General features: G+C 37.4%; 1 protein-coding gene across 1 annotated transcript in view; it reads right to left on the bottom strand.

Annotated features, from left to right (window-relative positions):
• Window positions 1–13730, bottom strand: part of LOC128209913 (leucine-rich repeat-containing protein 74A-like) — a 31572-nt gene extending 17842 nt beyond the window's left edge. The window contains exons 1-6 of the mRNA XM_052914182.1: window positions 13604–13730; window positions 12328–13007; window positions 10895–11091; window positions 7752–7859; window positions 5939–6032; window positions 5108–5157 (exon numbers count right to left, since the gene is read on the bottom strand). Of these exons, the coding sequence (XP_052770142.1) occupies window positions 5108–5157; window positions 5939–6032; window positions 7752–7859; window positions 10895–11091; window positions 12328–12994 (1116 nt within the window). The 5' untranslated portion in view covers window positions 12995–13007; window positions 13604–13730. The remainder of the gene's footprint in view (window positions 1–5107; window positions 5158–5938; window positions 6033–7751; window positions 7860–10894; window positions 11092–12327; window positions 13008–13603) is intronic.
• Between the last annotated feature and the right edge of the window lie 1757 nt (window positions 13731–15487).

Genomic DNA, 15487 nt, shown 5'->3' with positions numbered 1-15487 from the left:
TACCTAAGATAACGCGGAAGACGTGGTTCACCTACCATGACGTAGAAGCCGTGATTCACATGAAGACATGATTTACTTAAAAAAACGCGCAAGACGTGCTTCACCTTGGATAACGCGGAAGACATGATACGCCTGAAATAACGCACAGGCCGTGTTTTACCGACGATAATGAGGAAGCCGCGATTCACCTAAGATAACGCGGAAGACATGATTCTTTTAAAAAACGCGCAAGACGTGCTTCACCTAAGATAACGCGGAAGACATGATACACCTGAAATAACGCACAGGCCGTGTTTTACCGACGATAATGAGAAAGACGTGATTCACCTTAAATAACGCTGATGACGTCATTCATCTACGATAACGCAGAAGCCGTGATGAACATATGATAACCCGGAAGCCGTGCTTCACCTACGTGACGAGGAAGCCGCGATTCACCTATGGTTATGCGAAAGACGTGATTAATCTACGATAACACGAAAGCTGTGATTCACCTGCGATAACGCAGAAGCCGTGCTTCAACTACAATAACGTGGAACCCGTGGTTAACATACGATAACGCAGACTGAGCCGTGATTCACCTACGATAACGACGAAGCCGTGATTCAAAAACGATAACGTGGTAGCCGTGATTCACCTACGATAACGAGGTAGCCGTGATTCACCATCGATAATGCGGTAGCCATGATTCACCTACGATAACGCAGAAACTGTGATTCAACTTAGAAAACGAGGAAGCCATGATTCAACTGCGATAACGAGGTAGCCGCACTTCTCCAAAGTTGCCACCGAAGTCTTGCACGGATGGATCATCATAAAACTATTCCATGCTGGCTCAGCGAGCCTGGTTAACTTTTGTATGGTGGGATTGTATACAGGAATGGCCGGAGTTTTACACAACTAGTTTATGTTATTAAGCCGGCTAGATATGAGGATAAAAATAATAAAAATTCACAATTTTGGCTTCCAATTTCGAATCATAATGGTCTTTTTTTTTCCTTCATGTGTGTATCAATTCTTTGCCTAAAACAGTCAATACTCGATAAACGAACATTTTCATAAGGTGTTTAGGTATTCCAAATGGTGCTGTATTCGGGGCACCGTTACGCGACCTAAATGCAGTGATATGTCTGCTGCAAACTGTATGCGCCGGCGTGATGCCTCCATGTCACACTGTATACAACACTGTTTCAGAACTGTTCATATATTTTAAGAGTTCATCTATAATTTTCTGCCGGTGTATATAACTCTTATTTTATAGTCGTATTTCCATTTCATTCATAGCCATATTTTCGCACATTTCATTGTGATGGCCAAAGGCGTTACAGCATATCATTGTTATTATAATAATACACTTATTTATAGAATATTTAATAATGATATAAATAGACTGAAAAAGCAATAAACGGAAGGCATAAAAATAAAAATAAATCGCTAAAATAAGGCAATTAAATCATTTTTGCTGAATTGTAATTCCAAAATATATATCTTAAATATAATATCATAACATGTAGTCTTTTTTTCGTAACACTGCATGATTTTATACAAATAACATTTCCACGGAAATGTATAATAAATCTGCCATTTAAACCTTAAAGTTTTGTTTTATGACAAAATCCCAGGGTTTCAAATCTTGGATGAATTTGTACGGGAACTAGCGGTGCTGGTTCTCGAGCCTGGCTCTCAGAGCCACTGCTCGTACGTGTGGTCGTGCATGGTACGAGATCTGTCTCCTCTCTTCTGTCTTTCCTTCTGGCTCTTTGAGCCACCATCGAACATGTGTATGTGGTCGCACATGTTTCGAGATCTATCTTGATTACTTTCTTATCTTTGTATCCCATCCTAACACGTCCTCTTCCCTTTACAAACCCTCCCTTCTTTTCCTCTTAAATCTCAAAAACTTTCTGAAGTGCCTTCAACCTCTCAACTTCCTCACTCTTCTTCCCCTGTCACTTTACACTTTCGCCTGTAACTCCCCCTTACCTCCAACTAACCACAATCTATCTCTTTCAAATCCTTCCCAACTCAAATCTCACTCCCTATCTTTCACCCCCTCCTCTTTCTACCCCTCCTCTTTCTACCCCTCTTCATCTCCCACCTTTCTTTCTCTCCTCCCTTTCTCCACATCTTCTTTCTCCCCTATATTTCTTCCCTCTCTTCCCTCCAATCTTTCTTTCCTAACATTCTTCTCTCCAATCTTTCTTCCCTCCCTTCTCTCCAATCTTTCTCCCCTACCTTTCTTCTCTCCAATCTTTCTTCCCTCCTTTCTTCTCTCCTATTTTTCTTTTCTCCCTTCTCTCCAAACTTTCTTCCCTATCTTTCTTCTCTCCAATCTTTCTTCCCTATCTTTTTTCCCTCCAATCCTTCTTCCCTCCCTTCACTCCATTCTTTCTCCCCTATCTTCTCTCCAATATTTCTTTCCTCCTTTCTTCTCTCATTTTTTTACTTCTCTCCCTTCTCTCCAATATTTCATCCCTATCTTTCTTCTCTCCAATCTTTCTCCCCTATCTTTCTTCTCTCCAATCTTCTTCCCTCATTTCTTCTCTCCTATTTTTCTTTTCTCCCTTCTCTCCAAACTTTCTCCCCTATCTTTCTTCTCTCCAATCTTTCTTCCCTATCTTTTTTCCCTCCAATCCTTCTTCCCTCCCTTCACTCCATTCTTTCTGCCCTATCTTTCTTCTCTCCAATATTTCTTCCTTCCTTTCTTCTCTCCTTTTTTACTTCTCTCCCTTCTCTCCAATATTTCTTCCCTATATTTCTTCTCTCCAATCTTTCTCCCCTATCTTTCTTCTCTCCCTTACCTCCAATCTTTCTCCCCCTTTTCTCTCCCTTTTTATTCTCCTCTACCCCTCTCCTTTAATCCCTTTTCCCATTGCAAAATATATTTTATAAATATATATAACTATTTTTCTATAATCATATAGAATATAGGTTAATTTGCTGGAAATTGTTTTGTTTTCATACATAAAGGTGCTTTAAATCTCGCATAACTAATGAATTACAGACGTATATGGTGTAAAAGACACTTCGAATAAGGACATAATCAAGCATGTCAGATGAAGAGTTTAGATATTCTTTAGTCAAGAATGTAACGTCTTAAATGTAGTTCGTCACAACTTAAGTAAACACTATTTCAATTAAAGATTAACTGTGCCTTTTCATCGGTATTCAAGTGTGCCATAGATTGACAAAATTTGGGATGAACATGGGTTCTTAAAATTACCAGAATGAACCAGTAAGCATTTTCTTAAATGTGCCGATCTATCTCCAAAACTGGTAATCTGCACTCGGAAGACAATGATAATACCCTTCGTTGACCAAAACAAGGTATTGGATGAGATTTATACACCGGTCAGTTGTAACCACGGCCCTTCGTCCGGGGAATTGCGCGGACTTTGACTTTCGGTACAGCCAATCCCGGGTAAAATTCCCTCCCTTCGGGGACAAACTGCTGGTAAAATCCCCGCTTAATGCCCCCCGCATCCCGGGATACCTAAGTTAGACCATTCTCCAATATTTTCGGAGCGAAAACAAAACCACCTCATTCACTAGGCACTTCGGGGCCACCTGATAGGTTAAAACACGGCCCATTTCGCCCGCTATCCCCGGTATACTCCCGGACCTGGCGGCCGTGGTTACAACTGACTGGTACATTGCACCAAGAGAAAGGTATAAAATTGTTTTGAGGAATAAAGGGCCGTGCATAGTTTACACAAAATATTTCAACACAGACATGATTTTTATCTAAAAACAAGCGTCAACGTAAACAAACAAGTGCTCTTCATTCGGTGCACAAGGTCGTTTCAAATCGTTTCAGATATTTTCGCAATTTTTTTTTAATTCCAAGACAAAAAATAAAGTTGGAAAAACAGTGAATCTGTGAGAGTGCAGCTTTAATATGGAAGAAATAAGTCTGCTATTTTACATGTTTTGGTCTTCGTGATCAAACTCAATTGCGAACGTGACAAAAGCGGTAACACTATAGTTACTTTAATTTATCATTTAAAGCTGCACTCTAACAGATTTATCGTTTCTCCAACTTTTTTTATAGTTTGTCTTGGAATTAACAACTTTTGGCGTAAATGCCTGCAAACCAGTGATTAAAGACTGCTGACAAAAGATCAGATCGCAGATTTTCATATTTCCATTCCAAATTTAATGTTTTATGGCTTAAACGGTTTAAGAAAAATGCATAAAAACATTAATTTTGCAACAGAATATGAAAAACTGCGATCTGATATTTTGCAATCAGTCTGTCATGGTTTGCAGAAGTTTACGCAAAAATTTGCTCGTTCCAAGACAAACATTTAAAATGCCTGTGATCCTATTCATAACATATAGGTTACACACCACCATTGTTATTCCCTATATAATTCAATGTAAAATTGTAATTTTTAGACAACATTTAAAGGCATTTCGAGCGAATGCAGGCTATGATAACCACATATATTCCTAAAGTACAAGCTTTAAATTACATTTTAAGCCAATAAAAAAGGGGGGTCAAGTTATTCCTAAGAAAAATCACCCCACTTGATAAACAAATTCTAAAATTTGCATCGTCCGCCATGACAGTTCTTCCAAAATGACCTTTCAACTATAGGCCAGCGGTTTATGCTTTAATCTCTACTCTCAATGATAAATCAAGCAAGAATAGATACTTAAGGTTTAAAATCTTGAGGAATAATGATATTTTTGATTTACAGTGCGTTGAGCATGTGAAAACATGTCTATCAATCATAAGAACATTTTTTTATTATTGAGAATTTTCCACACAACGGAAGTACATATGACGTAATGGTGTCGTCATTCTTATAGTACCTGGGCCAATTGACTTTACAAACCTCGTGTTCGTGAATTATACGGTGTTGATATCCTGACAGTTGATTGGATGCCTAGACGATACGGAAACAGCCGAGTACTAAGTTACGGTTGGATACGAATATTCATGCATTACGAAGTTTTGCTAGCACATTGTGCCACTGTATTATTCCGATTATTTTAAAACATGAATTATATTGAGTGGGTTCTAGTTGATTGGACGGGCTAAACGAATCGATCACAAACATTTGAAATAAAACAAAGTTTTTATCTAAACTCATAAAAATACCTCAATAATCAATCCGCAATATTTCCCGCCCTTGTCTCCGAAACAATTCTCTGAAATGAAATATTGACACAAATAAGCGGGAAGTCGGCAAGTTATGGCAACCATTATCGAAATTGCTAGTAGGCGATTTAGGGATGACGTCCATTACATTATTCTCATTGCTTTCTAAATAAATACTTTGTTGTGCCACTAATAGTTTTTATGTATGCTATCTTCGTGATTAAAATAGGAAATAACTGGGGATAACAGAGAGCAGAACAGAACTGAACAGAACAGAACAGAACGGAATATAACTGAACAGAGCAGAAAAGAACGGAACAGAACATAAATATGCTTTATTTGGAATTCAACATAGCTTTTCTCATCCATACACATAGTTTTAACACACACTATTAGTAAAAAGGTTGAACGAAACATGTGTTTGATGACAATAGCTTTATCAATTTCTATAAAGGTAAGTATCTTGTATAACAGTTAGTAAGGCCTATATACTAAATCAATTGCTATATTTAAATGGGGGCGGGGGTAACAGAGGGGGCTGACTACGATGAAAATCCAGCAACTTAATCATATTTGCCAAATCATGTAACCAATGCAACGTTTTCTTGTGTTGTTAAAACAATCACATTTTAAAATAAAATGAAACTCGGTTTCAATGTCACGTATGATATCAACATGTTAAAACAACAAGTTTCGACCATTTACATATATACACTGACAACATGTCTTATATACTTAAACCTATAAACCACTAAGGTCAATAGAACAATTACATACAATCAAGACTTATATATATATATACAATAACCATCCTCCATTATGGCGGCTTACCGGAAATGTCGAGTCTGGAGAGGAAACTGTTATGGATGAGGGCCAGGCGGAGCTGCTTTGCGCCCATAGGGCTCAGTTTGTTCCGCGACAGCACCTGTAATAACCCACGGCAAGGACGGTCACAAATGTTTATATGATGTTTCACCGTCGCTTTACTATATATCTTCAAACACGATTGTAACTATATCAGGTATATATTAAAGTTACGGGGTTCGAAGGTGACCCGATATGGGATATACGGGGCAAAGGAAACCATATCGGGTAAGAGCGAAGCTCGAACCTGAATACGGTTTCCTGGGCCCCGTATATCCCCTATTGGATCACCTAATAACCCCGTAACGTATTAATCGCGTCGACAACCTTTTTACATAATTTAATGTTTCATTTTTGCATCGGAATGTTCAACGGAGTCAGAAAATAGAAGCCATTTTGGTACGATATAAATTTGGTGACCCAATATGCAAAATTATAGGGTCACCGCGTGACCAGTCCTGGACAAATGGCGTTATGCCATGTATGTTGGAGGCGTGACAATTTATCAGGGGTAACACGGAAATAAACGTATATGCTGAACAATAAATTGACCGGGTTGTCCGCTCAGCACAGTGGTTAGAGAACTTGATTCCCACAAAGACGTCCCTGGTTCGATTCTCGACATGTGCGCATGTGAGTTTGGTATGTGGTCATCAAGCTGGACAAGTGGGTGTCCACCAGTAACTCCGGTTTCTCTTACAAAAAAGACCACACACTCGCGTTATAACGTGAGAACGAGAGTGATTGATATAAATTTGCAATAACTTGTTCCACAATTGTTGTAATAAATAAGTTTAAACTAAACAATAAAACCATGTAGTATAAGAAATTGAATATGCATCAGTTTCCATATCAAGTAAGAAGCTCGTATACCATATATGCTCCTCTGATTTTTTTTTATAAATTATGAACATTGTCATTATTGACGGCTGCCATACTGGTAGTTAGCCACCGCAGCAGACAAACGCCACTTAAATCAAACATAATAACTTGTATAGTTACCCAAATATGTCATTAAAATAAATACTCATTATTGACTGCTGCCATACTGGTGGCCAAGCCACGCCAACAGACAAACGCCACGTTTATTAAAATCAGAACTTAAAAATATCTTAACTAGATCGACTGTAACCTAAATATGTCATTATAGACGGTTGCAAGCAGCCTGGTGACAAAGCCACGCCAATAAACAAACGCCAACTACATTAAAAATCATAACTTGTATAGTTCTACTGTAACCCAAATATGTCATTATCGACGGCGGCCATGGTCGTGGCCGGCCACGGCAAAAGGACAAACGCCTGCTACATCAAAACTCATAACTTCTATAGTTCGACTGTAAACCAAATATGTCATTATTGACGGCTGCCCTACTGGTGGCCATACCACGTCAACAGACAAACGCCACCTACATTTAAAATCATAGCTAGAAATCTTAACTAGTTCGACTGTAAACCAATTATGTCATTATTGACGGCTGCCATATTGGTGGCCAGTCACGCCAACAGACAAACGCCACCTACATTTAAAATCATAACTAGAAATCTTAACTAGTTCGACTGTAAACCAAATATGTCATTATTGACAGCGGCCATGGTCGTTGCCGGCCGCGGCAACAGACAAATGCAACCTTCCTCAAAAATCATAGCTTGTATAGTTCAACTGTTAACCACATATGTCATTATTGCCAGTGGCAGTGCTTGTGGCCAGCAACGCCAATGAACGACGACCACATCAAAAATCATAACTTGTATAGTTGGAATGTAAACCAAATACTTACCAGCTCCGTAAGATGTGCGTTGCCATGCAAAATAAGGCTTAGATGGCGCATCCCCTCCGGCCCAAGTCCATTGTCGTCCAGGTTGAGACAGCCAAGGGTAAGATGATTCTGGAACATGCAAACCGAACACGCCGTCACACACGAGAATTTGTATTCCCTTTGATTCGAGTTTGTAAAAAATCAATGGAAACCAGTTATGTGAGACTGCTTACAAAATAAGATCGCAGATTTTTATTTTAAAGTTAAAAAATGATCTTTTATGCATATTTCTCAAAAACGTTAGAAACGGTATAAGCCATAAAAGAATTTTCTATCGAAAATATAATAATATACGATCTGGGGGTTTTCGTCAGCAATCTTATATTATTGGTTTGCAGATATTTATGCAACAATTTGCTATTTCCAAGACAGAAAATTTAATAAATGATATAATTTAAAAAAAATGATAAATTTACGAACTAGTCCTACTAATGTACAGACGTATATCCGAGGTTGTTTTCGATAAAACGGCAAAGGAACTCCGAATGCCATTTACTCTTTCAGGTTACACACCACCATTGTTATTCCCTATATAATTCAATGTAATTTAATGTAAAATTATAATTTTTAGACAACATGTAAAGGCATTTCGAGCGAATGCAGGTTATGATAACCACATATATTCTTAAAGTACAAGCTTTAAATTACCTTTTAAGCCAATAAAAAGGGGGGTCAAGTTATTCCTAAGAAAAATCACTCCACTTGAAAAACAAACTCTAAAAATTGCACCGTCCACCATGACGGTTCTTCCAAAATGACCTTTCAACTATAGGGCAGCGGTTTATGCTTTAATCTCTACTCTAAATGATAAATCAAGCAAGAATAGATACTTAAGGTATAAAAGTTTCAGGTATAATGATATTTTTGATTTACAGTGTATTGAAGCATGTGAAAACATGTCTATCAATCATAAAAACATTTTAAAAAAATATTGAGAATTTTCCACAACGGAAGTACATATGACGTAATGGTGACGTCATTTCTTAATCGTCCTGCCAAATGGTTGTTTTAATCGAATGACCGGATACCGAACAGTAATTTTGAGATCATGGTTAACGTCTACTCACAAGTACCTTTGTACCATTGTAAATCGGAACCAAAACCATCACAAAGTGAAATTAAAAACGCACAAAATTATTTCATTTCTGAAATGGTAAAAATAGTAAAATTAAGATCCAGAGATGACGTCATCCCTCGTTAAGATTTTAACAAATGTGATAGTTAAACTGGCTGCTAGAACGAAAAAGTCTGTGTTGAAATAATCGAGCTTAATAAGAATACTTAAAAAAATAAGTATTTATGAATTTATTTTGGCACAATATGTTAAAATTAAATATTCATCTTTGCAGTACTTTTTAAGTGTGCTTTAAATGAACACATGCTGATTCACTCTTAGAGACAAGGGACAAAAGCATCCCGTAGTCAAGTTTCCTTTAATCTTTACTGTGTTACTGTATACAGTAATAATACAGGCTAGGAAAACGTAAATAGTTTGCTTCTGCCCGCTGTAGTCTTTGACTCGACTGGAGACAAGTCTAACGGAATTGGATGAATTCGTAATGGACTTTTGATAGATTCGTCAAGTTTAGCAAGGAGATATATTGTTTTATCTTGACTAGATTTGAAATTGTTTTGAAATCGACTTCGATTAAATAAAAAAACTCTACTGTAATATTGTATATAGAATAATTCAAGCTATGAAAACATAAATATAGTTTGCTTCTGTCCGTTGTAGTCTTTACAATTGGAGAAATTCATAATGTTATATAGTTTAAAGTTTAATGAGGAAATTTTATGTTATTATTAATTAGGGGATTTCATATTGCAGTGTGTGTATACCACGTGATAAATTGCCCCATAAATGCCGTCGGAAGGCAATACTTTGCTACTAATGTAGACTTTAAACAGGGATAACTTTACTATTTCTTCACCATTTTAAATGAAACGCCGCTTACGGAGCCACACCTTCGGTCTTTTACCAGAGTTTGATTGAGAGTTTAGTTTCTTAAAACACTTCGACAAACCTGTCCACGATACGGCCGTCTGACGGAGCACTGTCAAAACATTATTTTGGAAACAGGTTTGTTGAAGTGTATGATGAAACTTATCACCTTATCAAATAAAACGAAGGCGGGGCTCTTTAAGCGACATAGACTGGCATTTGTTTCATTGAAAATGGTATAGTAAAGGAAAAGTAATCTTGATTTAAGTCTTTATTTTAAGCAGATTGTGGCCTTCCGACGTAGCATATATGACGTAATTTATCACATGGTATACACCTACTGATATTGGCCGATTTATGTGAAGGAGGTTAGCTGTATTTGCCTGAACTCGAAAGGGCGAAGGCAAACAAATCTGACCGAGGACAAAAAACTCGGCCAATATGAAATCACCGATTTAATAAGTATTTTATTAATTAACTATTACATATGGTACGACATGTTGGTTAAAAACATTCAATTAACTTGCCTTAAGTTCACATTGAAGCCGTAGTTATTCGTTTCTCATTCATGGTGTCTGATTTTCCAGACCTGCATATGCTGATTTTGACAGGCATCCTAAGTGGCATAGCACATACTTATGAATGAAGCAGTGTGCAGTCTAAGGAAGCATGCCTTTACGTCTTAGTTTCGTAAATATTTTGCCAAAACGTCAAATGTTTTCATCTACGTCGTCCGTTTTGTCGGTGTACCAAAACATAATAGTGGTAAAATCCACCAACGGGTTAAATACAACTGTAATATCAAACCGTACGCAAAGTGGTTGAAGACTTCCAAAAAGGTTATAACGAAACACAAACTTTTCAAAACTGTCGGTAAAGCGGAAAACAAAATGGCTACATTTTAAAATAATTTCCAGCATATTTCTCATATAATATGAGTTTCGACAGCCAATCAAATGGTCCATTTCTCAAATCCGATATTTGACGAGTTTTGTAGCCAATCAAAACGGAGGAAACTCATATTGGCCGAATTTGGTTGATATTGGCCGAATTTGGTTTTGGCAATATATTGTCTTCATTTGTCTGGTATTGGTGCCGCGATTGTCCCCGTATCGCGTCAAATACATGATAGTTGATTAACAAATAAATAATATTGTTTTACCTTGACTAGATTTGAAATTGTTTTGGAATCTCCTTCGTTTAGATATCTGTGTTTCATGGAAACCTCGTCGTCCAAGCCATGCCGCATCAAGTACGAATTCGGATTACTTTTGTACTTCCGGCATTCTTGCTTGTATTCCGGAAACATGCCCTCTTGAATGATTTCTCGTGATTTTTCGTCTGCAATTAGCGCAAATCCTGAAAAAAGAACAATATACGTTGAGAACTTTGTTAACGTTAACAACGTGATTAACGACATCGTTGTTAACTTTCTAACGTGACCTATTTAATGAAGAGCTCTCATATTTATAAATAAGCAAGTACATCTTAAAACCGCTGTGTATCAACTTTTGTTAGAAATACAGTAAATTTAGAGTTAAAGCTGCACTTTCACAGATTTGCCGTTTTTACAACTGTTTTATTTTTCGACTTCGTGAACACCAAAAGTGAATATTTCACTTGTGGCTACCTTTAAGTGCTCATTCCGTTAAATAAACGATCTTACACAGACACAAAAAATATAATCTATATTTAACTGCTGTTATATTCATCGTTGATATTTTCACTCCTGGTACAGTTTAAAGTTCCCGTGTTACTTCATAATGACGGGGACAGATTGTTTGAAACGATATCGCAAAATGGTATTGTATTTTCCCTCGCAATTTTCCAATTTACGCCAATGAAATTTATTTTTCATACATTTTTGAATTAAGAACTAAAATGTTCAATTTCGATGTGAGAACTGCTTAGCCTGCTCGACATTCAATGTAAAATGTCGCACTCGACAGTCCATGATGAATGTGTAATATCGAGCTGGACTGACATTCAATATAAATGTAGTTTGTTGAGCCAGCTCGACATTGTTGAATGTCGTATGTCGAGCTCGATATGCAAAATTGAATGTCGTTTTCCGAGACAACTCGACATTCATTGTCGTATGTCAATACAGGTCGGCATTCAATGCCGAGAGTCGTTTATTGCGCTTATTTCACACGTAACATATACAAGCTAACTCTTAAAATATATGAACAATTACTTTTGGCGTAATCCAAGTTTCTTTAAGTTTATGCAATTGATAAATAGTGAAAGTTCAGTCAAATTAAAAAATCTTGCCACATTTACTTTAAAGGCTTTTGAAATAAGACGCCATTTAGTATATGACTGACATGCTTTTACCTAATATAAATTGAATCGAACACATGTTGTCTCTCCCGACATGATTTTTTTTCCTTCAAGTATATAAGTTTCATATTGCTATTTTGAATATATTATGTAAACTTATTATGCCAGATGACATCTTGCTGTACCAGTATATTACTATTATACTTTGTTGTTAATTTTGCTATGCTATGGATCTTGTCAGATTTGTTTGCATAATAAAGTCTTCTTCTTTAATTCGTTCCCTTATATGCGCTTTGAGACCCAATTGCTCACCTATGTGTGTGTCGAGGTCGGTGTCGTAGTCATCGTCGTCGCTGTCAGGCACCTGCTCCCACCACGGAACCTCCTCCCGGAAGTAGCGCCTCATCTGGCCGCTGAACTTCCCGCTGCCCTCCAGGAGCCGCCGCTTTGCCTCCTGGTAGCGGACGTCCGTGATCGGTGGTGCATTCCAGGCCGTCGTGAGCCGAATTTTCGGTATGGACCTTACCGACATCCGGCGTTTTGTGCTACCACTTCCGGGATGGTTGTGCTTATGAGGGCTGGTGCACGCGTAAGCCCCCGCATCCGATGCCGATTTTCCTGCAACGCCATGTTTTGCAAAATTTGTAGCCGGCATCGTCAGCTCGCGGACGATTGACTTTCGACTTAACATGAGTTTTTCGTTCGGATCTTGTCCGTTCTCCTGTGGTTTTATATTTGTGATATCATGTTCCCTTGAACATCCACAATTTGTCGTTTTCCTATTTACAAATGGATCATCGCCCCGCCTGGCTGAACTGGTTTTCACGTGACAAAAGCTTCCTTTGTCGGACCCAGATGCAAGCGTCTGTCTAGCACGCATGGCGCTCATGTAATCACTTCCCGGAGTGTCGTATCCAGCGTCTATAGGGGGCAGATGAGGCGTGCTTCCCCGCGACATATCCACGCCAGGAGCGCTCATTTTAATCGTTCGTCTGTAAGAGATGAATATGAATGAAAGAAAACAATAAGATCATCATCATCATCATCATCATCACCATCACCATCACCACCACAATCATCATCATCATCATCATCATCATCATCATCAACATCAACATCATTATCATCATCAATACCAATAAAAATAAAGAAATAATTATGATATTTATTATAACAACGTTAGTGTATGAAGTTGCTTCGAAAGTGATCTTCAACTAGGACGAACTAAAGATTATACATGGGTTTAACAATCTAAAAAAAACACATCAACTAAATACATGCAATCATTATGCAAAACAAGCCGTGATCATATCGATGATGGAATATTAATTACAGTATGGACCCAACAGTCCATGTGTTGATCGTAATTAAGAAACCTACTTGCATCACCCTAGCTGCAGTATGAAAATCGATTGACAATTTCAGAGTTTTATTGCGCTATAGAAGCAAACTTAAAACAATGACAAATAACAATTATAGAACATGCTTTTGCTTTGATGTCACCCTTAATGAACAGGTTTGACAATCAACTAATGAAGACTACAATTGTAACATTAACCGTGATCAATGTTCTATAGTAAAAGCATACCTTTATTTAGCATGGCATCAATCCTATAATTCCTCAAACTAGATTGTGTCTTTTACAGTCATTGCGAAGCATATCACAATAGTTCAAAATGTCCACGCTATTAACCTGTTATTTTTCAACAATTTTGCAGTTTATGTTTATAAATGGGATTAAAACCCAACTCCAAAATACGCTGTGGCTTAAGTTATCGGGTCTCTAAAACCGTATTACCATAATCCAAATAAATTTGAATTTCATATTGGACAGCAGTCTTTTCATTCACTATAAAATCAAATAAATACTTAATTACGCGTCAGACCATGCAATTAACATTGAAGACCAAAATTTTAATGATACAATATGTCAATATGGAGAAAATTGCTTCAAAATCTCGTTTTTATTGTCAATTATATCATTATCGTACAATCTAGCCTTCGATTGAGAAATTGTTTTTAAAGCGGCACTCTCTTTTTTGAGGGGCATATATGTTTATATTTATGCACCAGGTCCGGCGTATCCCTGGGATAGCGGGAGGAAATGGGCCGCATTTTACCATCAAGGTGGCCGCGCAGTGCCGATTAAATGTTGTGGTTTTGTTTACGCGCCGAAAATAGCAGGGAATGGGCCTTACCTGTCCCCGAGGAGAGGGGGATGTTGCGGGGATTTTCACCAGCAGTTTGTCCCCGCAGGGCGGAGATTTTACCTGGGATTAGCTGGACCGAAAGTCAAAGTCCTCTCTTTTCTCCGGATTAGGGGGTCGTGGTTAAAATTGACTGTTGCATTACGATTTTTTTTGTTTTGTTAAAAATGCCAACTTGTACATGAACGTTTGGTTCAGGTCTCTGTATTAAGTTTTTACACTGCAGACACTTTTTTCCAGTGTTTCTTAAAATGATCATACTGGCGCCATTTTAGATTTCTTTGTTGAAACATGTATTTGTATAACTTCAACAAGCATATCCAAATGCTGCAGACACTAAAGGTAATTTTGATATATAGAACATTTTCACCATTTTTCAAAAACAGTTTTATATTTGAAAACATCAAACCTACAACCTTTAACGAAATGTTATAGCGAGGATTATTAGCCAATTAATTTCGATTTAATCCTGACAACTATAATCTTCCATAATTAGAAATCGATGACTTTCTTTGTTGCAAATTCTCTTGTGCCATATATTTCACATTAAAAAAACCAGAGCAAGTGATTCATATTGAATTGTTTATGTGTTTACTTTAAATGATAATTCGATATAAAGAAAAGAAACATGAAACGTTCTCATAGTTCGGTTTGCGGGTTTATTTAATTGTAATTCCTGGGCTGGTATTCAATATCGGTCTTTATTAGATCTAAGAACGATTTAGCTAATCGGATTACTTGTTATTGATAACTGACCAAAAGAGTCAATGAAGTCAATGATGTATGACCTTAAAAGCCTAGTTTAAGATATGTTTGGCATCATAATCTCATGCTGTGTATCTTGCTGATTGAATTGGTGTCACAGTAGGGGCCAATTTCCTGTGTATTTGTTTATTGGCTCAGGGTCATTTGGGGTCCATTTCTATGATAAAAATGCACAGCAGGATACTCAGATCTGAGATCTGATAAGAGGGCACAAGACAAGTAGATTAAGATCAATACACAGAGGTTGTGTACTTAACACATATTTTTGGGGGGAGGCAGGTCACTTATGGAAGGCTTAAACTAAGCCTTTATGGTTTACTTAAGATAAATATTGAAAACCACACCTAAGATCTTACTTTCTACGATGGAAGTCTGAAAAAATGGCCATTACGTATACAGTGGACCGATTCTTCGCTTGTTGATAACTTATATGTCAAGGAAATGTCAAACAGTACATCATACATAAAGTAAGCTTACACTTTAATGGTTGCGCTTAAAGC

Source organism: Mya arenaria, chromosome 11, assembly GCF_026914265.1.
Source record: "Mya arenaria isolate MELC-2E11 chromosome 11, ASM2691426v1".
NCBI lineage: Eukaryota > Metazoa > Mollusca > Bivalvia > Myida > Myidae > Mya > Mya arenaria.
The sequence above is the reverse complement of the archived record's forward strand: the minus strand, read 5'-3'. Positions and strand labels throughout refer to the sequence as shown.